The sequence below is a fragment of the Tenrec ecaudatus genome, chromosome 4 (genome assembly GCF_050624435.1).
Source record: "Tenrec ecaudatus isolate mTenEca1 chromosome 4, mTenEca1.hap1, whole genome shotgun sequence".
NCBI lineage: Eukaryota > Metazoa > Chordata > Mammalia > Afrosoricida > Tenrecidae > Tenrec > Tenrec ecaudatus.
Window position 1 is genome coordinate 1,256,689 of NC_134533.1, and position 24,209 is coordinate 1,280,897.

The 24,209-nt window shown below is 60.0% G+C and overlaps 2 protein-coding genes across 2 annotated transcripts in view; one reads left to right on the forward strand and one right to left on the reverse strand.

Moving 5' to 3' along the window:
• MUC5B (mucin 5B, oligomeric mucus/gel-forming) overlaps positions 1–3,480 on the forward strand; it is a 36,935-nt gene extending 33,455 nt beyond the window's left edge. Inside the window, exons 39-47 of the mRNA XM_075546549.1 lie at positions 497–677; positions 961–1,065; positions 1,244–1,281; positions 1,674–1,793; positions 2,095–2,181; positions 2,288–2,410; positions 2,607–2,739; positions 2,890–2,998; positions 3,252–3,480. Coding sequence (XP_075402664.1) covers positions 497–677; positions 961–1,065; positions 1,244–1,281; positions 1,674–1,793; positions 2,095–2,181; positions 2,288–2,410; positions 2,607–2,739; positions 2,890–2,998; positions 3,252–3,480 — 1,125 coding nt within the window. The remainder of the gene's footprint in view (positions 1–496; positions 678–960; positions 1,066–1,243; positions 1,282–1,673; positions 1,794–2,094; positions 2,182–2,287; positions 2,411–2,606; positions 2,740–2,889; positions 2,999–3,251) is intronic.
• Positions 3,481–10,091: 6,611 nt separating this feature from the next.
• Positions 10,092–22,147, reverse strand: TOLLIP (toll interacting protein). The gene is made up of 6 exons (XM_075545182.1): positions 21,973–22,147; positions 14,410–14,559; positions 13,102–13,284; positions 12,400–12,552; positions 12,070–12,160; positions 10,092–11,802 (listed from the first exon to the last, which is right to left on the reverse strand). Exons 1-6 carry the CDS (start codon positions 22,003–22,005, stop codon positions 11,588–11,590), a joined length of 825 nt encoding a protein of 274 aa, XP_075401297.1. The 5' UTR covers positions 22,006–22,147; the 3' UTR covers positions 10,092–11,587.
• Positions 22,148–24,209: the final 2,062 nt, after the last annotated feature.

Genomic DNA, 24,209 nt, shown 5'->3' on the forward strand with positions numbered 1-24,209 from the left:
GCCGGGGCCCCACCTGCCAAGCTGGCTCTGCAGGGCTCCCAGGCAGCCAGCCCTGCCCGATGCAGCCCCTCCCTGTCCTTGACAACGCCCGGCCTGGGGGAGGGCTGTGGTCCCAGCGGCCAGCAGGACAGGCCCGGCTACTCTATCGCTTTGCCGTATACCCAAGCACCCTACTTACCCTGTTCTCTATCTGCAGCCTGCGTGGGACCAGATGGGCTCCCCAGATTCGTGAGTAACTTGTCCTTCTCACATGCCCACTCGCTCCTTGCTGCTCCTGGTGGCCGGAGGGTCCCACTCTGCAGGCACCCCACCACCACATGCAGGGGGGGCTGACTGAGGTCTCACAGCGGCGTAACCTCCCTCTCCCGTTCCCCTGCCAGCTCCTGGAGGGTAGCCTCGGGAAGGGCGGTGGTCGGAGGGGTAGCTGGGCAGCTGGAGGGCCTCATGCCCAGGTGGGGCTGCTGGCACCCTGGGGACCTGACTGCATCTGTTGCAGCCAGGGGAAGAGTGGATCAGTAACTGCCAAGCCTGTGAGTGCCAGGGGAGCCCGCCCGTTGTGCGGTGCCGCCCAGTGCAGTGTGAACCCCCCGAGGAGCCCAGCACATGTGGCTACGACGGCTTCCAGCGCATCATCAGGCCCCGGGCCGACAACCCCTGCTGCCAAGAGATCCTGTGCTGTGAGTCCTTGGGTGGGCAGGGAGCAAGAGGCAGCGTGGGCAGGGAGGTGGCAGCCGGCCCTGGCAAAGTTGGGGCTGTGGAATGCAGGGACCTGGAGTCACGGTGCAGGGTCAGACCCCCCAGGGAGAAAATGCTCATTTGGGACCAAAATGTGGGCATGTGGCACTGGCACGGGGGGCAATCAGAAGGGGAGCTAGGATGGGACATTGTTGGGCTTGAGACAGGAGACAGTGGGGCCCTTGGTGGTCCCTGCACCGTGAATATTCCTCCCTCTGCCCGCAGTCTGCAACATGACCACCTGCTCCCAGAAGCCTCCTGTGTGTGAGCTGGGACAGAAGCTGGTCCAGACTGAGGAGGAGGGCGACTGCTGTGCCACGTTCACCTGTGGTGAGTGGGGCGCCGGTTTGGCACCCCGGCTGCAGGCACCGATCAGGTTGGGCAGGGCAGGGGTCGTTGAGCAGGGCCTAGCTGGGCAGGACGGGGGACATTAGGTGCCCCTCTGATGGTGGGGCTGGACCTCTGAGCTCTTGGGCTTGCACTGCACTCTGTTTGTTCTCCCTTCCAGAACCCGAGACCTGTGTCTACAAGGGGATCCAATACGGGGTGAGATGCAGCTCTAGCTCCTCCCACAGGGAAGGGCACCTGCTCCCCACCCAGCACTGAGCTCTGTCCAAGGGGTGGGTGGGCATGCGGGACACCCCCACCCCCATCACGGGGTCTCCCCGAGTCCTTCTCTTTTTGACTGACGACCCTTTCTGCCACACAGCAGAGAAGCAGAGGGACTCCTGCCCACACTCTGTGCCTGTTGGGGCACAGAGGGACATGGGGTGGCGGCTTTGGGGGACAGCTAGTAGGGCTCTGCCCCAGACACCAGCTGCCACGCTGGGTTTGGGGATCTGCAGCTCCTCTAGCATGGGCATGGGTCAGCTTTGATGGGCTGGGCCCTGGCCTTGGCTACCCCTCGCCCTTCAGTGTCACTCTCTGCGCCCTCGCAGATCAACGCCGTCTTCCGGGGGGATGTACCCTGCCACACGTGCACCTGCCTGGCCGTGGATGCCCAGCTTGCCCCCATTGTGGATTGTAGACAGGACACTTGCAATACCACCTGCCCCCTGGTGGGTCCCGGGTCCAGAGTCCCCTGCAGAGGCTGCCCTGGGAGGATGGGGCTGAGTTTTCAGTAAGAACCTTCTGTGTGCAGTCTGGCCTCAGCAGTGTCTGTCGAGGGGGGCCCACACAGACAGGCTGAGGGCATTCCCAGCTCTGAATGCCACAGACCAGACCCTGGGGACCAGGGAGGTCAGGAAAAAGCGGAGCGGTTGTGGGGTGGGGGGTGGACAGAGGCCCAGCCCCAATGGGTCTACACAGAGGAGGACCTAACCGCCCCGTTCCGGCACCCCAATCTCTGTCCCCGGGCAGGGCTCCGAGTACAGGGAGAGGCCCGACAAGTGCTGCGGGGAATGCGTGCAGACCCACTGCCTCCTGCCCAATGGGCAGCTCCTTCAGGTAACCTCGGGGCAGTGGGCTAGGCAGAGACGGGCTCGCAGGCCCTGCGCAGGCCCATGAGATAACCCCGGTCCCCTCGGCCTCTGCCCCCTCACCCGCATTTCAGCCCAGCGACACCTGGATCAGCTCCTCCGCGGACAACTGCACGAAGTACCGCTGCTTTCAGGAAAACCTGAGCTTCCTGCTGGTCCCCGAGTTTGTGCAGTGCCCCAACGTGTCCTACTGCAAGGTGCGAGCGCTCCGCCCCTGAAGGCCCCGCCCTCTTCCCCTCCCCTCCTCCACCTGTGTCCGCTGGGCCCCCAGAGCCAAATCCATGCCGCCTTATTCCTGGATTCCGGCTCCCGGGACGACCACTCCCGCCCTGCATGGCCTCTCCTGGAAGCCCGCCCTTGGCGCGCCTTGGGACCAGCCTGCCCCACCTCTAGCGCCCAAAGGTCACCTTCCAGGGAAAACCCGCCCCCGCCACAGCGCCCGCCTCCCTCACCGAGCCCCCCCTCCTCGCCCTGCAGGGGGTCCTCCGGAAAGTAGGCTGCTGCTTCACCTGCGAGGAAGAATCAGGTGAGTGGGAGCCGCTACCTGCCCAGCCCCTATCTCGGACCCCGACGCCCCGCAGGGCGCCTTCCCCCGGGGGCTGGCTGCAGCAGGGCCGGGCCGGCGGGCCACGAAGTCGCTCTGGGCAGTAAGCAGCCTCCTTGCCGCGCCCCTCAGATCGGTGCCATGTGCGTGTGAACGCCACTACTCTGCGCTTCAGGGACTGCGAGTCGGAGAGCACGGTGGGCTACACCTACTGCGAGGGCGTCTGCCAAGGGATGTCCAAGTGAGTGAGACCCCGCCCCAGCTGGGCCCAGCGTCCCTCCCTCCCCAGGCCTCTCCCTCCCTCCGGAAGAGCCACCTTGTCCCTTCCGTGCAGACTCTGAGCGAGCGCCTGGGCAGATGCAGTTGGCGCGGGGCGCGGAGGGAGGACCCGTGGGAACGGTGCCTGGCAGATGGAGGGCGTGGAGGGAGGACCTGGGGCGGGGGGAGGGGGGGGCTGGTGCGAGCGGCCCGTGAGATGAGCTTCCGGTGCGCAGGTACTTGATGGGGGCTCAGGTCATGGATCGCCACTGCGCCTGCTGCCAGGAAACCAAGACTCACATGGAAGAGGTTACCCTGCGGTGTGCCAACGGCACTCGGGTCACGCACAGCTACCTGCACGTGGACCAGTGCGGCTGTGGCCCCGCCTGCCTGCTCCAGGCATCCTCCAAGGAGCATGTGCTGGCAGAAGACTATCCCGACACTGACAACCCAGGATTGGCCTGACGGCCTGGCTCCCACCTCCTGCCTGCTGGAGCTGGCGCCATGGGGACTTCCCTGCCAGCCTGGAGGCTTCCCCAGGCATGGGCACACCTGCCCCTGCCAGTGGCCTGAGGGGTATATGCTGCAGGGGCCCCTGTGGCAAGGGCCCCAGAGGACCTGGCTGGAGCATCCCCTCTCCACCATGTGTCTTTTGCAAATAAATGTCAGCATCTCCCATGTCCCCTAGTCCTGGTGTCTTTTCCTGCCACCGTGACCCTCCTCCCCACCCAGCTGGACCGGACCCCACAGGGCTTGTGTTGGACCCTGCAGGGACAGAGGAGGGAGTGGCAGGCAGGTGGGGGTGAGGTTCCTCATTCACTCCAGTCCACTTGAGGACCCCCAGGTCAGCCTTGGGCTGTAGGTGTTGGGTGGGCAGGGAAAGAGGGGCCTTAAACTCAGGGGCTTGTAAAGGAAGTGGGTTTGGAGAGAGAAAGAGCCCCGCACACACCAGTCTGAGTCCAAGCAGGAAGCAAGCAGCATGTTCTTGGGCCAGGTGGGGTGGCACGTGGCCGGTACCCCCAGAGTCAGTGCCCACAGGCGAAGCCACTCCCCTAGTGGCCCAGTTTCTTCCAGGACAACTCAATAATTGGCACTTCTTTCTCCTTCCTGTCTCTGCCCTGGGAAGGGGTGGGAGGCTATAGGTGATTTGGTGTCGGGTGGGGCTGAGGGTGGTTGGGGCTCTGGCCAGACAAGGACAATTCCATTGTCCCTGGAAGCTCCCAGCATGCACTGAACTCAGGGGAGAGGGGCCCTGCGGAAGTGGAGTGGGTTGTGAGCTAGGGAAGAAAAAATGGCAAAGGGTAGGGAGGACCCCTGGGGCCCCCTGGCCTGCTCTTGCCTCTGACTGGCTCCCTACCAACCAGGTCAGGCAGCTAGAGCCCTGGCCTGGTGCTCTCTCCCGCTTACAGAGCTCCTGCCCTGCTATCCTCTGCCTGGGGGTCTCCAGCTCAGGGGAAGCAGGCCTCCCCTGCCCTCCTGGCTGTGGTCTGGTCAGAGCAGGCAGCCTCCGGTAGGGTCAGTGACGGTTCCAGCAGGCTGGGAAGACAGCAGGCACACTGCAGCGGGGTCAGGTTGGGCTGCCGCTCCTCAGTCACCGGTCGCCACTGGCCTGACCTCCTGAAGGTTCTCTGGCCAGGTGGCCCCCCAGTCTGGGTCTTTGTTTAGCTCCATGCAAAGCAGTGGGGTTCCCAAACCTCCGTCTAAACCCACTATCACGGTTTAAGATCTTTTCTACCTGGCAGGCCCTGCACCACCCACATGTGGTGTGTTTCCCAAGGGCCCGGGTTAGCTCATCTGCTCCTGGCCAGGGTCCCCCATGACACGCATTGATTCCCCCCAATTTACAAAGAGTGAACCTGAGCCACAAAGGGAAGGCATGGCTCATTCAAGACCACATGTCAGGTGGGCAGCACAGTGGGGATCCAGGCTGGCTGAATGCCCCCCGGGCACCACAGAGCCCCCAAGGGAAAGTGGCCCTTAAAGGCCACGCAGCAGTTTTTAAAGGGAATTGCTGGTTTCCAGGTGGAGAATAGGATACACTTCCCCAGACACAACCCCCCCCCCCCCCCCCCGGTGACCAGAAAGAGAGAGAGAGAGAGAGAAAAGTTGTAAAGTGGCTGATTCTAAAAACAAGCAACACCAGCAGGGAAGGATGATCAATCGTTGACACGCGCAGTTCAGTTCCTCAAAGTGGGAACGTTTGGGGGAGAATTCCCAATGTTTGCAGTCCTCCGGCTGAGGTGTTCCTAGCCACTGCTTATCTCAAAACTGGTCAATATGTGTGTGTACGCGCACAGGGGGATGGGGGGGTCCTGTGGCACGCATTTATCTGGTCTAAAACTCCTTTTGTGCTAACGTGAGGCTTTTTTGATGCTATGGACAAAAAATTCCAGGCAAAAATTTTTCCAAATGACAGTAAAAAAAAGGGCAGGCAGGGCACTGGAGACTGATCTAGGGACGTCTGATGTGATTTGCATTGATACAATGTAATCCTCCCAGGTTGTGCGACCTTGTGGGTCATGAACTTGGGTATCTAGCTGAAGGGATTTCTAGGGCAGAGAGAGATAAATTACAGAATGAACTTTGCAAAAAGGATCCGGGACTTGGAGATTTAGAAAGCTCTCTGCCTGTGCACAACACAGCCATTGAGCGAGTGTGTGCTGAGGGGGACTCCCAGGGTGTGGCTGGATGGCCCATTTGCTACAGAGATGAGGCCAGACTGATGGGTCCAATCAATTAACCATCTCAGCAAAAATGGCACCCGCTAATGCGGAAGGGGGACAGAGACAGGACAAAATGAAGCAAGGCTGCTGAGCCCCTGGGGTTCTGCTGGCTGGAAACTGGCTGGTGGAGCTATTTGGCCTCAAATGCCTGTCATGTAATCCAGAGAGCAGGCCAGAAGGCAGCAGGGCTACCGGCAAGGGGCAGGACTGCCTCCTGTGTGCTAGGAGACGGGCTGCTGCCACCCAGAGTCTGGATGGATATTCATCCACAAGCTAGTGTTTTCAAGCCTCCTGGCCACCTGGGGTCACCCATGCTTGCAGATAATTCACACTTTAGGTGTCTCAGATACACATGTGGACTTGCCCCAGAATCTCGCCCAGAACTAATTCAGGTGAGATGATGCTGAAACAGGCTAAAGCTTCAGGGAAGCTTGGATGGGAGAAGTGTATTTTGCCTGTAGGAAGGACATAAAGTGTGAGAACAGAAGACTGTCCCTCCCACATTGTGCTGGGACCCTGAACCCTGGTACCTGTGAACATGACTGCTGGAAACCGGGTCCTGAAGGGATGAGTGGTTGATGGGCAGTCATACTGGAGTGGGAGTGTGTTTCTAACTAGCAGTGGTACCTCATGTGGCAACTTATGGTGTCACCCCCTGCCCTCTTGTGTGTGGGGCTGGCCAGTGAATACTGGCCCCCAGGGGTGGAGTAGCCAGGCTCACCCTGCCTCCACGGCTCCCACAGCTATCCTATTGCTCAAAAGGCAACCCTCCTCTCTGCCCAGTGGTGGACGTCAGTTACAAGGTATGGGATCTCTCACCCTTCACCCTCCTGCTTGCTTGGGCTCTGCGTCAACCGCCAGAGGAGGCCCCGTGTGGGCCACATTCCCCTGAATTTGAAGCCAGGCAGCTCTGCACCCACGGACATGTGACCTCCCTGTTCCTCACTTCACCTTTCTGTATCATCTGGCTGCGGCTATGGGGGCGGGGCGGGGTCTGAGGAGGACTCCGCCAACATCAGGCTCAGGGCTGGAGTTGGGGCAGGGCTGGGACGCCTTCTTGATGGACAACTGTGTCGTGATCTAAAGCGTTCTTGCCCATCCAAGTGCCACTGGCTTGCTTCTCAGAACAGCCCAGCCTGGCACAACGCCCCTGCCGTGCCGCCCCTTTGTCATCACCCCCTCTGATAGTGTCGGGGTGTGGTCTGCACCCCCATTCCCTCATGATGCTGTTGGGGCACCCTCACCCAATATGACAATAGAAAGGAGGGGCAGCATCGTGGGGTCCACTCCCAGTCCACCAGCCCCAGCGACTGCAGGAAGCACCACCGCCCTGCTCCACCTGTCCAGGGGGGGAGACCCGGCAGTATTTCCTCCCTCACGAGCCAACAATGGCATCTGTGTTCTCAGTTGATCTATTTTCCTCATTTTCTCCTGGATGAGGTTTATTGCTTTAATTTGGGCATCCCATATAGGTCACCAGTATCCAGTAAGTGTCCCTTAATGACAAGATTACAAATGGGTGGAGAGGGGGCGTTTCATCTTCTGTTAAATTTAATGGTCCCCACAAAACCACCTGCTGGGTGGGCGCACACGCGGGGCCAGTTGCCGGGGCACTCATGAGCTGGGTGTTTTTCACACAAGCAGCCGAGGAAAAGTTCCCGTGAGCCAATTCTCAGGCGTGATGACCACAAGGTGATCCGCGAGGTGGCTGGCAAGCCCGTGACTGCCCCACCTTCACGCCAACCGAGTCCAGTGGACACCCCGAGGTGCTGGCCGTGGAAGGGTGGCACCCACTTGCGCCCTGTGCTCAAACTAAGGAAGCGAGGGGAAGCCAACTCCTGGGGGCCTGACCTTGTTCCAGCATTTGAGGGCCTCAGATTTTAAATGTAAACTGAGGTGCAGGGTGGTCTGTCCCCAAAAATGTGTTGTGACTCCTTAGCTCTGGACCTACGGTTGCCATCTTGTTTGGAAATCACTTTTTGTTACATCAAGGAGACCCCTGCCAAGTAGGAGGGTCTGCCTTGGAAGCAATCGATGGGTGGCCCAGACGGAGTCACAGGCAGGAGGGCAGCTTCTGGGCGGCCACTGTCTCCCTGGAGCCCCAGGGCCAGGGCCCCTCTCTGCACTTGGAGCCTCCTGCCTATCTGCTCTCTAAGCCCCACCTCTGCTGTTTGTCCGCAGTAAGGCGGCCACAGGAAGCAGCAGCTGAAGGCCAGGCTTTGGAGATGACCTGGAAGAGAAGAGCCGCAGACATGAACGTGCCCTGCCCTGGCCACCGGATCCAGGATGTCCACTGCACAGGCTCAGGGGGGCCGCCTGGGGTCTGCGGGCCATGCATGCAGCAAGTGGTTTGCAGAGTCCTGCCTGCCTTGGCATTTGCTTTTGGGATCTAGGGAGTGGGTGTGCATGCACGGGCCTTTGTGAGGTGCAGTTGTGCCATTTAACGGTTGGGGGGGGGCACATCTTAGCATGCTCCTTGAGATCTAGACTTGGTGGCCCCCAAGTTCCTATGGCGTGCACCCCTGCTCTTACTCAGAGAACGCTTCTCAGGGACAGCATGCATCTGAGGTCAGGGGGCCCTGGGTCATGAAGATGTTCAGCACTCAGCAGGTGCTCCTCCCCTGTCCCTACCTTATCCTTTGCCTGGACAACTGGACACGTCTCCAGACATGCCCAAGCAGCCCTGGTGGCGAGCTCCGAGTTTTGCATCTAGGAGCCTGTGGGTTAGACACAGGACTGCCAAGCACACAGTGGGTGGTTTGCCCTGCAGGGGAGGAGTGCGGTGGGACTGTCCGGTGCCGTCAGCCCTCGGTGGGGTCTCGGAGTCGGACCCTGAGAGCGGTTTGGCTTGTTCTTAGAGGGCAGAACACTGCTAGCACAGCAGCCGCTGCCGCCTCCTCACGTGGCTGCCGGGACGCCCAGCTTTCCCTCAAACCAGTCTGGGTTGTCGGCACACGCCTGCTCGCCGTGCGGCCTGGGCGTTTTCAAACCTAAGTGCGTGTCGGCTGCGTTAACCCAGAAGACCGTGCACCTGCTTCCTGCCAGCTGTGGCGGCTAAGGTTCAGATTGGAAACCGGGCTTGGTGCTCTCGGGCACCACTGGCAAGGTGGCTGATGCCAAGTGCTGTGTAGGCTCCAGCACCTGTGATCCTGCATGAGCCACTTCGTGTACGGCCTGGCAGGGAGCCAGCAGGCACCGCATGACATCTCTCCCACCTCTTCTGTGGCGTCCTGGGGACTTGCCACTGTGAGCTGAGCCCTGGTCTGGATGCTCAGGCTCTCTGTGGAGCCTCCAGCACCTTGGCACGTCATGGGCTTTTCAGAAGCAAGGGTCTGTTAGTCTGCCCCACGGCCGCTGGCTCCCGGCCCCAGCTCTCTCGTGGCAACACAGGAGGCCTCTGGGGAGCAGACTCACCACTGCTAGGATGCTCTGGGCCTGCAGACGGGCTCACGCTAACTTGTCACTGAAGACAGGCGTGCGGGGTGGTGCTGACCCTCCCTGTGGCAGGGTCTCCTCGAGCTTGCCTGAATCTGTGAGCCTGCAGGCGAGGTGACAGGCCGAGAGCAGAGACAAGAGCACTCAAAGCCGTCTGCACACGGCCCACACGCTCCACCCAGGCCAATCCCGGGGTGACCTCGTACCAGCCAGTCAGCAGCACTGCAGGGAAGGTCTGCAGACGGGCACTGGCTCCAAGGCCCCTTCAGATGCTGCTCGGAAGCCACATTCTATTCCCGCTCCCGGGAGACGTGGCCTGGAAGGCTCACCAACACAGTGACAATAGACACTGTGGCCTGTCTTGGCTGCTGGGAGCCCAGGGTCCTGGCGCCTCTACAAGGAGACGCTGCCTGGCCTGGCCCCTCTTTGAGGCTGCCCATTGGGGATGTTGTCATCCGTTTCTTGGCCCCACTCACATCCAGTTCTAGTGACCTTCTTTCCCCAGCAAAGGGCTGAAGTCCACCTGTCTGTTTACCTCCTGACCTGACTGGATCCTCACACCTGAAGCCCCTGCCGAGGCCCCTGAGCGGGGCAGGGGTCCTCAAGATTGTAACCACAAGGCCACCAGCCAGCCTCCCCTCCCAGACTTTGGGGATCTAGTTTTGGGTTTCTAGGTCTGGCTCATCAGAGGGCTGTGCTGCTGCAAACCTGTTCACCCCGGGCTGCCTGGTGGCACGGCCGCCCAAGCACAGGCCGGGAGACACCACCAGCCTCCTGTGTGGGGCTGGTGAGGCTGCTGTCTGTGGGGACAGCACAGCAGCGAGCCCAGGAGGGCCACTGAGTCAGAATCGACTCAATGGCAGGGTCTGGTGTGGATACTACAAGCAAAGTTAACAAACACGCAGGAACCACCATGGCCAACTTTCCCCTGAAGACTTTAATTCTCTGTATGTGGGTCTTTGTTAAATTATAATATAGTTTACAATGCAGGAGAAGTCTGGACCTGAGCCAGGATAGTCAGCCACACAGGGGGCTGCCCCAATGCTGCCACTCCTTCTGCCCCTCACCCAGCGCAGGGACCTCTGGGGAGGGGCCGGGGACTCAGCCTCCTGCCGTGTCTGCAATCCAAAGTGAGGCGGCAGTGGCAGCAGGTCAACGTGGCCCCACTGTCAAAGCGATCAATTGATCAAGTGTCACGCCGGCTGGGGGAGAATGCAGCAGGACAGAGGGCGTTGGCAGGAGTGCTGGGTGTCCACGGGGAGGGACTCTGGAGAGAACGTGCACACGGGGCGCTGCAGCTCACCTCACGAAGTGGAGCCTTCACCGACTAAGGAACAATGTGTTTGTGAAGGAGGCAGCAGAGGGTTCGAGGATTGAGCCCAAGCCCACATGGCGCCCGCTCCTGGGCCCAGCAGGCCCGACGATGACCCACAGGCCAGTGAACACAGGAACTGCCCCGCCCACCCCACTGGCACCCTCCAAGCCGCTTTCCTCTCACTCACCAGCCAGTCCCCAAAGTCCCCCGCCTGCCACCATGGCTACTGGAGCTGCCCATCATGTCAGCTTCTCTGTATGCCTCACCCTTGTCCCCCGTGACCAAGCGGCCCCACCCCATGCCCCTCCAGCCTTATGAAAATAAGTATTTTCAACAGCAGGGGCTCACACCTTGACCTGCAGGCGCAGGGAAGGGTAGGAGTGGAAGGGGAAGGGCGCAGAGGGCCGGATCCCCGAGTTGCCAGTCTGCCACCCTGAGTGTAGGGCCCGGCGCACAGAAGCCACACAGACGTCAGTGGTGGGCTGGCAGGGCCGAGACCCTTTAATGGACACATGCTGACCAGCTACTGTCTCTTCCTCTTCATCAGGCACTCACTGCAGAGAGGCCCCTTGCTGTTCCGCCCCTCCCGCCCATGCACTCCTGGGCCAGACCAGACAGGGAAGGGATACCAGGCAGGGCTTACCACCTGGTTCTAAAGGACAAGAGGGAGGAGTGGAGGCCAGGTCTCCCAAAGACAGGAAAGGGGGTGAGTGCCAGGTTACAGTTTGGAAATAGGTCTGCCCCAACCAAGACAGACACTCAAATGCTGGTCCCTATATCAGAAGGCTATGCACATGTCCCCGCAGGCCAGCAGGCTGCGAGGACCAGAAACCTGGCCAGGGCGCAACACGAGCGAGTGCCAGAAACTGCCCCACCCTTGGCCCCAGCACAGGACAAAGAAGAAAAGCACCCCTCCCACGCCCTTCTAGACCCAGTCACCAAGCATCCACAGCCCACATGCACCCAGTGACCAGGGGCACTAGGCGGGTGGCATGCAGCCAGGAAGGAGGGGCAGTCCGCGTGCTGTCATGTGGGTTTATGGACAGTCTCTGGGGCCTGCCTGTGTGTGTGTATGTGTGTGTTTGGGGGGGGGGCAGCCCTAGGACTCCTCGCCCATCTGCAGCAGGGAGTTGATGGCAGCATCCTTGCTGCCTCGCTGGGCCTCCAGCACTGAGCGGATCACCTCCGTGTCCATGTTGGGGAACATGTCCTGGATAGCCCGCAGGTCTTCCTCAGTGTAGCGGGGCTGGGCAGGGGTAGCTGGTGGGGCCATGGCCACAGGCACCATGCCAGGGCTGCAGACAGCAGGCATCCCTGATGGCAGAGGACTGCGTCAGCACAAGCCAGTGGTTCTACCTGTGAGGCCCTAACCACCCCACCACCTCCTCCTGCCACCGACAACTCTCAGACGGATAACACAGGCTGAGGGCTTTGAAACACCATAGAGATGAAGTGAGAGAGCAGGGCGTCCCCACAAACAACTATCACAGGCAATGCTTACGACCCAGTCCACCTCACTCACTGGCTGTGCTCTGACCTGGGGGCACCTAGGATGTGGGGGCGGGGGCAAGGTTCGCCCACCTGTGATGGGCACGTAGCCGACGCCCTGCTGGTACACGGTGGGCAGCAAGACCACGGGCTGTGGTGGTGCCATCATGGCGGCGGGCAGTGCCTGCAACAGAGGGACAGGGTCATGGGGGAGGTGGCCACATGCTGGTCTCACCCCACCACATGTGGCTGTGGGCACTGGGAACCCAGAGTCCCCCTTCTGCTCAGTTCTGGCTCAGACCACGTGGATGACTAACAGCCTATGGTCTGCACTCACTATCAACTGTAAATCTGGGTCTACCTATTACCACAGCCGCCCCCTCCCCACACCATTAACCCGCCCAGTGTCGCCATGCCCCTCACCGTGTAGGACAGGACCAGGTTGATCATGCCCTCCTTGTCGTCCCCCTGCCGCCCGCTGAGGCTGTACCACTCATCTTCCACTCGGCCTTGCCGGAGGGACTCGGGGATGGTGACGTGTGTCCAGGCGATGCGGTCATCCATGGAGAAGGCTCTCTGGGAGGACGGCAATGTATCGCTGTGTACCCCACCTCTGCGTCACCGCACCGAGCCCCCAAGGCTGCGGAAGGCCACTCTGCAAGCCCTGTTGAGCCCTGCTCACAGGCCACATCCACTCGCCCCCACCTGTCTTCCAGTCATGGGCAGGGGGAGGCCACTGGGAGCTCCTGCCTCACCCCACCTTGCCTTGCTGACTCCCATGGTCCCAATTACTGCACCCCAGTCAGCCCCAACATCTGGGCGCAGAGCAGGAGGCCCACCGCGCCCCTGGGCAGACTCCCAGTGATGCAGATGGCCACGAAGCAGGGACCATGAGGGGCTGGGTGGGTAATCCTGCCATCTGCCCTGACCATCGGTAGGCAGCCTGCTGTGTGCACACACAGGCCCCACCAGGCTGTCACAGGGCATGGCCAACACCCTGGACAGGCCACTCTTGTCGCCCCAGGGAGCTCCTGTTGGTCACTGGGCCAAGCTGCCTTCCCCAGCCCCACAGGGACACGCACCAGGGTGGGGGCAGCCCCCCGCTGAGCCAGCCACGGCGCTCACCTCATCGAAGATCTCGAGGTAGAAGGAGTCCACGCCTGGGGGCACCGTGCACTGGATGACCTTGTTCCAGCGCGGGTTCTTGGCGCCATTGTGTGCTGTCGGGGTCTCGTACACGGCATAGCCCAGGCGTATGCGGCAGTAGGGGTCCATGCGGGTCACCCCGTAGTTCTTGGCCAGCTTGGCCTTCAAGGGAAGCAGAGTGAGCACAGGGTGGGTCTATGAGCCTCGGGAGATGGGACTTCTGATGCCCACTGCTCGGGGCCTGGACAGAGCATACGGGGTGTGGGGCAGACCTGCAGCACTGAGTTGGGGGACGTTTGGCCTCACTCTGCCCTTCTAGGGCGGGAGTGCCTGGCAGCTTCCCTGGGCTCAAGGATAGCGGGGCCTGTCAGGGAGGCACCACCATGCGCCATGTGGAGGGACTGGTGTGTGAGATGGGGCCAGAGAAGAGGTCTAGGTGTGAGCTTCTCAGACAGAGTGTCCACCTGCAGAGACCAGGAAGCAGGACTCGGCCCAACAAGAGTCTTGTCTCGGACCCAGCACTTCTGCAATGCCTGCTAGTCTGGTCAGGTCCCCAAATGGTGCTCTGCCTACCCTAGTCTGGAACTGGGGGCTGTCCCAGCACCAAGTGCTGCCCAGAGCCCATGAACATGAGCTGTTCACCCGTTGAAAAAAAGAAACGGGTGGAAGATGGGGGCACTGCCCCTGGGAAAGCCAGGAGGAAAGACTCGTGATCAGGAAGGAGGTGGGGCTCTGCAGGCAGGGTCATCGAAGGGGAAGGGAAACCCCTCCTGGCCTCCATGGTTGGGTACAGGTGCCCTGAAGTGCCCCCACTCGCCCGGAGGTGGCGTACTGTGCAGGAAGAACGGAGGCTTCCCTGGGGGAGGAGGCAGCAGTGGGAAGCAGAAGAGTGTGCAGAGACCATCAGCTGAAGGGGCACGTGCTGGACCAGGAGGGAGATGACCCTCTCCCCCTGAGATGCCTGTTCCCAGCGCGATGGACAGTCTTTGTGGCAGAAGCCCTCATACCTGGCCACCCGACCTCCCCAGCCACACGGTGTCGCTCTGAAGTGAGCCAGCTGCGCCTGACCCGGTGCCACCCTCCTCTTGCCCGGGGTGTGACCTGGGGATGGCCTGTGAGATGCTGAACACTAACTGTCCCGTTTACTTCTGGCAGAAGCCCGGATGACGGCCAGGGCTGTCTGCAGGTTCCTTTCTCAACCTTAGGCCGGGTGCCCGTCAACAACGGGGTGCAGAAGGACAAGCTCTGTGATGCTGTGCCCCTCTTCCGCAGCCCCTCCCAGCCCACCTGCACGACCGTGATGCTGAGGCGGCCCACGGTGCCCAGGGCCCCGCCGTACTGCAGCTGCTGCGCGGCCTGGGCGTCCAGCTGGATCTGCTGCTGCTGCTGTGTGGGTGTGACACGCAGGAAGTCCTTCGGAAGCTCTCCCAGGTACACCTGCCGGGGGGCGGGCACTATGTGAGGCTGCTGGCCCACGGCCTCATCTCAGGAAGAGGAGGGCTCAGCCTCCTCCAGGTGTGGGACTGCCCCCCCCCACTTGCTGTGTAGTCTGTAGAGGGGGCCTAGAGTGCCTGGTGTCTGTCCTGCACTGCCACTGGCTGCCTTAAGCAGAGGAGACCCAGGCTGGCCTTCCAGGAAGCTCAGGAGGGGGGCAGCTGGCCAGCAGAGCCCTGGCATGGACTCCGTGGTCCAGGGATGAAATGACCATGGCCACCATGACTTCTGAGTGCTGTCCCCAGCAAGGCCAGCCTGATGCCTAGGGGTCCAGCTGTGGTTGCCGAGTGAAGAGGCCTCAGTCTGGTGCCAGAGGGTGCTTCATAGGCCACCCCCAGTGCAGGCATGTGTACCCACCCACATAGCTGAGACCTCTCAGATCTGCTGGCCAACACCCTTCTGAAGGGCTGCAGTCCTTGCCGCTTCCCACCGTGTCCAGGAGAACATCCCTGCCCCCCACAGGGAGCTGGTTAACAGCCTATGGACTCCCAAGAGCTGGTTTGGACAGTCCCAACGTGGGGTGCCCCATGGTACCCCCATGCTGCTGTGTATGTGTGACCTCTGCCCTAGTGGGCGAGAAGCCCCAGGGGGACTCTACCCAGGCCTCCTGGGCCCTGCAACACGGAGCAGGCAGGGCCAGGTCGGGCCGCCTGTGCCTGTTTCCCGGTGTTGCCAGGAGAAGCAGCACAGTCCTGTCCCAGGGGCCCTGCAGGCTGGCTGGTCTTGGGGCATTATCTCCCAAGGCAGGTTCCACGGGGCCCAGGGAATTGCTTGGCGCAGAGGTGCCGTCTCCTGGGCTACCCCCAGCAAGCGAGCGAAGGCTCAGCTAGAGCCTGGCACGGCCTGTGCGGCCCATGCAGTCAGAGAAGAGCGGCCCTGATGCACACGACGATGGGGCTGCCCTGCAGACGAGGCGCTGAGGGCGGAGCCAGGCGAGCAACAAGGCTGCGGCCTACCCGCACAGACATCTGGAACATACAGGCACCTAGACCAGTGTGTGTGTGTGGGGGGGGAGTCCTGCTAAGGGGTGAAGACCTTCGAGAAGCCCTAGTGATGGCCACACAGCTCCAGGGGGACCAGAACCAGAATGGGGAGAGAGGGTTCCGCTAAGCTTCAAGCAGCAGCTCAGGTGGGTCCTGCTCACCCACATGGCTGAAATGGCCCACGTTTTGTTACTTACACAGGAACATCCTGAGGTTCCAGGCCTCTGGCTTTAGCTCAGAACCCAGGGGGCAGGAAAAGGCCTGGACCAGGGTGGCATCTCACGTCTGAGTCGTCTCAGGAGCGCAGATTCGAGCCTTGTGGGGACACTGCCTGTTGTCATTGGCCACCCAACTACAGAGGAACCAGCCTGGCAGACTGAGGAGGCATAGCAGGCACATTGTCCCACATCCCGTGACGGCAGAATGGGGCCACCCCGTCCACAGCTGCAGGCCCCAGAACTCACAGGGACAGGTTTCTGAACGTGTCAAACAAGCTGACCATCACAAAACCACCCAGCCGCCCAGGAACCGCCCTGCCTTCCAGCCAAGATGCCCCGCCCCTCCCACAGCACCCTTGACTCAGCTGGAGTGGAGGGTGAAAGGGAGAGACGACAAAGCTTTGGTTTGCGAACAAAACCCGTTCATCGGGAGCTGGCAGCTGGCACGTTCACAGTACCCCACCCCCCACCCCAAGCAAGACTCTTCAGAAGGTATCACCCCCACTCATGGAGGAGGGCATGGGGCAGAGGCTGCGCAGCGGGCCCAAAGTTTGGGCCACCATGAAGAATAATGTGTAGTAAATTTCCATGGACAAAGGCAGCAGGGTGACACCAGGTGCTGGTCAGAATGCACCTGGAGACAGAGGAGAGAGACGGAAGGAAAGCTCAGTCAGAAAAGGGATACTTGAGAGACAGAGAGACAGAGGCCAGGTGAGCAGGGAAGGAGCACCCATGGGGAGAAACAGAGGAAGGGTGGAGAGCTGACCTCCCAGAGTGGAAGGCAAAGGAAGGGGAAGGATGGAGCCATCAAGCGGGAAGTCCTAGGAAGCAGGAATGCCTTCCAGGAGGGAGAGGAGAGGTGGGCACAGAGACTGCCAGGCTCTGCCGCCACAGGGGCTCCAGGGCAGGAGCCTGAAGCAGAGGTCACTGGGCCTGAGGTTCTGGGAAGCAGGAGAGGGTGACCGAGTGGATCTCAACCCCTCATGGGAGCAGCCTTGCAGGGCTGGACAAACAGCCACCAGGAGGGCACTGAGAACAGAGGCACCAGTGCTGGGCTGAGGCAGCAGTCTGGACTCCCAGGAACGGGTCCCATTATGGGTCACTGGACCCCGCCCCGCCTGAGGCTCCAGACGAGATGTGTAGGGTAACCACCAAGAGAAGGAAAACACAGTGTGTATTCCCCCACTCAGGAGAGAACACGAATATTTGAGTTAACCGATTACAGGGGTCTACATATAACCTCCTCCCTAGGGGGAGGACAACAGAAAAGTGGGTGAAGGGAGACGTCGGTCAATGTAAGATATGACAAAATAACAATTTATAAAATTATCAAGGGTTCATGAAGGAGAGAGACTGGGGAGGGAGGGGAAAGTGAGGAGCTGATGCCAGGAGCTTAAGTGGAGAACAAATGTTTTGAGAATGATGGGGACAATGAATGTACAAATGTGCTTTACACAATTGATGTATGTAGGGATTGTGATAAGAGGTGTAAGCGCCCCTAATAAAACGATTTTAAAAATGACAACAGGACAAATAAAACATTAAACACTTGTGTGTATATTACACATATGCACATCACCCTGGTAAGTATAATAGGCTCTAGTTAAAAGATAAAGACTTAGACTTGATTTTTTAAAACCCCAGCCACGAGCTGCTAATGCCAGGCTGGTGTACCCATGGGTGGTCGGAGGATGGAAGTCCAAGGCAGTGTGACTCTCTCAGGCCAAGGCTCCAGGCAGAGACTGGAGCAGCCACACTGGTGCCAGAAAAGAGGTAGAGGTCAAAGGCTTTCCCAGCGGCCTGCAGACCACCCCCCATCCCCAAAATAACGCGTTTCTCCTTCATGTCTCAGTCTGCAGATGGCTCATCCACGTCTGCGCCGCCCCCGACTCCCCGCCAAAATAACACCTGTTTCTCCTTCAGGTCGTAGCAGGTCTGCCTTTGGGGAAAGAGCTATTGTAAACTCTGGGTACCGAGGAGCGCAGTCTCCCTCCGGCCCCAGGTAACTGGACCGGCTGTCTCAGGGCAGAGACCAGTTCACGTGAAGCAAGCGTGGAGGGTGCCACTGGCTAGAAGACAGCGCCAGTGAAAACCCCCAGACAGCCCAGCCTGTGTAAACTGGACTTCCTGGGGAAGGGCGCCATGGGGCCTGCCTTCCCTGCGGAGACCGCGTCTCAGGGACTGGGCAGCTCTCCTTGTCTGCGACAAGTAGGCAAGTGATCACCATATGGAGTCACTCAGGGCAGTTCCTGATCAGCAACAGTACAGACAGGTAGGTGATGAGCACCTGGTCAGTCAGGAACCACCCCAGAGAGCACTGCCCTGGGGCAGGGTCCTTCTGACACCAGTTTAACTCACCAAGGTGGGAGCTGGTGGTCCCCTCTAGAATCTTCACGCCTTTTAAGGATGCCCCCTCCCCCTACCATAGACATGCTGGACCTGAATCTGAAGGAACACCCCATCCCCACACCTGCCCTGTCAGTTCACAGGCTGGGCTGTGGCTCAGAGACCCCACGTCCTTATGTGGGAGACAGGGACTAGGAGCGGCTCCTTGGAGTTGGGAAGTGACAGAGAGCTGGAAACATGGTTCCAGGGAGACCTGGGATCTTGCTCCCTGTCTGGGACAGCCTGCCTGGTTTAGGGGACCTCAGAATGTTTTCTGTACCTGGAAGAGAAACCCATCACACAAAGCAGCTCAGGACCAGGCGGGGGCCCAGAGCCTCCGCTCCAGCCTCCTCTCTCTCTCCCTGTAAACAAAGAACTGGAGAACGGGAAAGACCAGACCAGGGTTCAAGGCAGCCAGATGGTGCAACCCCACTGCCATCAAGTCGCTTCCAACTCACACTGGCCTTAGAGGGCTGAGCAGAACTGCTCCCGGGGGCCCCCAAGATGGCAGATCTCAACAGGATGCTCCCCCAAAACCAAGACACCACTGGGATCTGGCCATCCTGCTCTCCCTGAGAAAGGATGCCTACTGTTTGTGAACACTCTTGCTGCTGGTGACTATGGGTCCAGGGCAGAAGCCCCCCAGCCAAATTCCTTCCCTTAGGTCCCCTCACTCCCAGGGAAGAATCTGCCAGTTAATGCCAACAGCAGCGTCTCACAGGCAGCAACACACACACACACACACACACACACACACACACACACACACACACACACACACACACACACCAGTCAGAAACCCTTGGTTGCTTTCCAATGGTCACACAGCCACTCACCACTCTGGACTGGGCAGAACCCTTGAGAGAGGGCCGATGATACGAAACTACTAGAATGCTCAGAGGGGAGGAGACCAGCCGGGAACATGGCTGTTCACGACAGCAGACTTGAGCCAGAACACGCCGGCACCTCCCTGAAGAATGGCAGCAACAGAAAACGCAACAGCTCCACTGGGAGAAGAAACAGAGCTCCTCCACAATGTCCGCCTCCCCAGCCTCCGGGGGCCTTGAGGGGAGTCCTCCGTGCTGGGGGCACAGCGGGCAAACAGCAGAGCCAGGCTCTCTGGCTGAGGAGCCCTCCCTGGCAGCCTAAGGCCTGTCCAGTGGGCCCTATCAGATGTATGCACAGAATGTGGCACTTACCACCCAGTGGTACCTTACAGGGCGCCATGCTCCCAACACCTACTAAGTAAGCACTTTGCAAACGCCACCTTTCCCAGCACCAGCTCTCGCAGCAGTCCTCACGGCTGTCCCTGACAGCTCCGCAACACCAAGCCTTTGACAGGAAAACAAGAATTCCATAATGCCCAGGTCAGTGAACCCTTGTGAGAGTTATTCCGCTGGACTCAACAATGGCCCAGAGGCCCTTCCAAATGTCGGTTCCTACAGAGGGGTCAGAGCCAGGCAACTCTACGTGACGAGGGCCAGTGGGTGGGTGCACACTGGGAAGGGAAGCACCAAAGAAAATAATAAAAAACAACAACAACCCTGTCAACAAAAGAACACTGTGGTGACCAGCTAAAACTCAGGGCAGCCCAGATCAGCTGTCCCTTGCCTGGCAATTCCAAAGGTCGTCGCCATCTGCAACACAGACATTGCTGGGTCTGCCTGGTCATGGTCATGCCTGTCCGTATGTCCTGTGCAGACATTCAAGTACCCACACCCATGAAGACCCTTGGGGATCCTGCACTTAATCCTCCCAGTCTTGCAGCTCCACTGGGGTTACCTCTCAGTTTGGGGGCTGACTCTCCCCTCTCCTGCCCACCCAACAACTCCTGGTCCTTCTCCAAGTCTCGGGTTATAGGCGTGAGGGCCCCAAGAAGAGCCCTCCCTCCAGCTCCAGCCCCGGTTAGGCCCCGGATCCTGAGGTTAGGGTTAAGCCAATAACTCAACGGCAACGGTCACTGGCAACTGTCCTGTGTGCCTCGGGGTCCACTGCCTTGTCCCTGTGCCACACTAGACAGCACAATGGCACAAACTACGTTTGGTGGTTGGTTCTCCCCGCTTCCTGCCCAGCCCCTGCACAGTGTGAGTAACAGCACTGGCTGAAGAGATTATCAGTGAGTCACGGCAGTGGTACGACAAGCTCCCAGCCTCTGAGGGGGGCACCTTCCAGGGCCACACAATGGCTCCAGGAAGACCAAGTGTCCAGCTCAGGGAGGGCCCACCGGAGGGTCCGCCCCCACCCACAGAGCGAGTTCTCATCTAAACACTGGGCACCAGCACATGGACATCAGTCCATGTGACCTCTGACACAGATACAACTAGTCCATGCACAAATACACAAACACCAATCTATGCAGACGTGTTACCTACAGACACACTAGCCCCGGATGCAATGGAGAGACGTCAGATACAAATGTCATAAGAAACATCCCAAACCTCTGTGAGGCCCCCAGTTCCTCATTACAAAGCACATCGCATCTCGGTTTTAGGTGGTCACAGGGCTTCAGGACCCTTCTAATCACCTCAGCGACAGCATGACTGACCTTGGGACACCCAACTTACGCAAGGCACGGAGATAGGCACTATACCTGGACGGGCTGGGCCTCAGGGCACTAAGGCTCCAGAGGAGGGAACTCAGTCCTGAGATTACACAATGAGAGAGTCCCCAGCACCCCGCCATAAGCAGGCTACAGTGTAGGAAGGAAGTCCTCAGGAGGCTGAGAACACGTCACAGGTGTTCGAGCCAAGCAAGAAGTGACAGGGCCAGGAATCAGCCCTTGCTCAACCACTGTGTGCCGGACTTGAGAGACTGATTCTGAGAGGACGCCTGTCAGTTCATGTTTCCGCTCCGAAAAGTCTCAAAACCCAAAGCAGCCCTTCAAACTCACCCACACCTAGTGCTTCCTTTAAACTTCAGAAAAACGATGGGTAAAGAATGCACCCTTGAGGGTGAGGAGCCATGACATCCGGGCTCAGGGAGGGTGCCTCAGCCCCAACTCGGTACTAGGTCTCGAGAGGGGGGGGGGCTAGCAGTGTGACCCCAGGCCCGCCACTTCAAAGCACAGGAACCGAAGGCACAGTGCGTGCCACTGTTGGCTAGAAACTTCCGGTGGCTGTGCCAACCTATCCAGTACAGAACTGGGCCTCACCCAGAATGGTGAGCCATGGATGGCCGCTGTCACACCAAGCCAAGCCAGCGGGAACTTACAAATTCTTCGTTTCCACCCTCGGGTTTGCAAACGATGGAGCCCCGCTGCCAAGAGTGGGGGGCACTGGGCTGCTAACCACTAAGGTCCGCAGTTCAAAGCCAACAGCCGCTCCACAGGCGAAGGGCGAGGCTTTCTCCTCCTGGGAAGAGCGTCCGTCTGGGAAACCCACGGGGGCAGTTCTAGCCCGTCCTACGGGGTCGCTGGCAGTGGGGTTGAGAAAACCGCGGCAGCCAGGGGCTGGTAACCAGGACTCCTCCCTCGGCGTGGCTGGGAGGACCGGGTGGGCCCTCTCCGCCGGCAGGCCTTCCCTCGACGCTTCCCCGCAGCCGGGCCACGGGTGCTGAGGGCGCCTGCCAGCCTGCCGCGGACTCATGGGTCCGGTCCTTTCGCCCCCGGCGGACGCCGAGGCTCCAGCCGGCCTCGTCCCGCTACCCCTCGGACGCGGCCACCCGCGTTCCAGGCGGGCGATAGTCCCCGGAGGGCGAGGTCCCGCGGCGACGCCGCTGCCTCGGCTGAGGAGAGCCCGCGCCCCCGCCCCCGCCCCGCCGGGAGACCTCACCGGGCCGCGCTGCGTGCTGACTGTGGTCGCCATGGCGCTACGGGCAGCTCCGCGCCTCTCCGACCCCACAGCGGACCCGCTGGGATAGTTCTTCCGCCTCCGACCGAGGCTGCGACGCCGACAGTTGTCACCGCGAAACCGCCGCCGCCGCTGCCGCTGCCGCCGCCGCCGCTGCAGTCAGCTGACGGCGGGCCCGCCCCCGCGCGCTGCGCGCAGGCGCTAGCTTCCCCCCACTGCGCAGGCGCGCCCCAGGCCCCGCCCCGTCCGGCTCCCCGCGGTGGGGCGCTCCCCGCCCTGGGCACGCAGGGCTTCGCTGGGCGCATGCGCAGTGACTCTCTCCTGGACCCCGGCGGCCCGCAAAATGGCTTCCTGTGTGCGGTTCTGCGCATGCCCGGACGCAGCGTTACGCGGGAGCCGCAGGGGTTCCTCAGTGCCTTCAGCTCCGAGCCCAGGACTCGCCCCGCCGCCTGTGGCCCGCCCGGTCCGCTCGGACGGGAAAGGCTGCGGAGCGCCTGCAGACACGACGCGTGACGAGTGGGGCCCACGCGGGGCGCCCCCGAGGCCTGGCGGCCGAGGGCAGAGCCAGGTCCCCGAGAGCTGGCGGCCCTGAGGCCACCACTGAGGCGGGAGCCCGAGAGGAAGGACGCCACGCCGGCGCGCGACGGAGACCACGGGCCCCGTGGAGGAGAGAGCTCCCCGGCACACGGGCCTGAGGGCAGTGCGGCCGATGGCACCACACGGCTGGCGTGGAAGGTCAGGAGAGAACGGAGCCCGGCCGTGGGACTTGGCCCGGGGACCAGCGAGGGAAGGTGTCCCCGCGAGCCTGGGGCCGCTGTTCTAGGTCTCCGATTTCGTAACAGATGGACTCTCCTCTGGCTTCCTCTCTCTCCTTTCTTCGTGAAAGGTGGCATAGCGGTTATGCATCCGGCCGCTAACCACAAGGTCATCAGTTCAAAACCACCAGCTGCTCTGTGAGAGATACGCGAGGCTTCCCACAGCGTGGGCTCTGCGCTGCCATGGGCCGGCATCCACTCCGCGCCAATGAGTTTGGTTTGGTATTCTCTCTGAAGCCCCTTGCAGCCAGGCTTTTGTCCTCCTGTACCCTTAACTCGTGGTGTTCATTCGTCTCTACGTTGTTTGTGGTCGGTGCCCAGTGGTCATCTTTCTTGAGCTACAGCAGAATTGACTAGAGTCACTTTGGCCCAGGAATGTCTACATTCTCCTAGTATAAATGTCGACCCAGCCGCCCAAAGCCTCAGAGATCCAGGAGACGGTGCTGCTGCTAGGATCTGGGACCCGTTTGACAGTAAACAGCAGCAGGCGTAGTTAATAGATTATCTGCAGAGGTGCCTCATCACTGCTGTTGATTTGATTCAGGCACATAGTGACCATGTAGGACAGGACTGAATCGAACTGCCCCTCTGGGTTTCCAAGATTTTCAAGTCTTTATGGGAGCAGACGTCCTCATCCTTCTCCCCCAGAGTGCTGGTAAGGTTAAACTTCTCACCTTGCAGTAAGTGACTAGTATGCCACCGGGGCTTGTTTCTCTGGTCTACCCAGACTAACCTAGGCTCCTTTACAAAGGCACAGTCAGGGACAGAGTAACCAAGGCAGTTCATTATTAGTGGGAATGTAAAATGGGACAACCACCTGGGAAGACGGTTTGGTAGTTAATTAAAACTAAGCGTGGGCCTACCCTTCAATCTTGTAATCATTCTAAGTATTTTCTTAAACAAAATGAAAATATATGTAATGAAAACCTACACGTAAACGTTATGGCTGTTTGCAAAAAGCATACAAGACGAGTCCTAAGAAGGTGGAGATTAAAGACGTCCCAAAAGTTACACTTTTCAAAAATGCACTTTCACACCATTATTGCCCCTGCCCCCCCAGTATATTCCCTCATCCCAGTGTTCTGGAATTCCCTGCAGTAACATCTCCCAGAACTCACCAAACGTTTGGGAAAACAGCTCACACAGTAATAGGTGCTGGTAACTCCCAAACCTGGAGTGTGGGCCTCCATCTGTAGCATCCTCCTCACCCACAAGGCAGTGGCTTGGAAGCAGGTAAAGTCACACCAAGGCCCATGAAGTGGAGGTCAGGAAAACAGATGTGGAGTCTAGAGGACTCACTCCATTCCCGGCTCTTCACTTTTGCCTGTAGTGAAGCCCCCTGTCTTGGTTCTGAGAGGGCTTGTTTTACACTCAGCAGAATGGCAATCACCATTCACCCTGTGA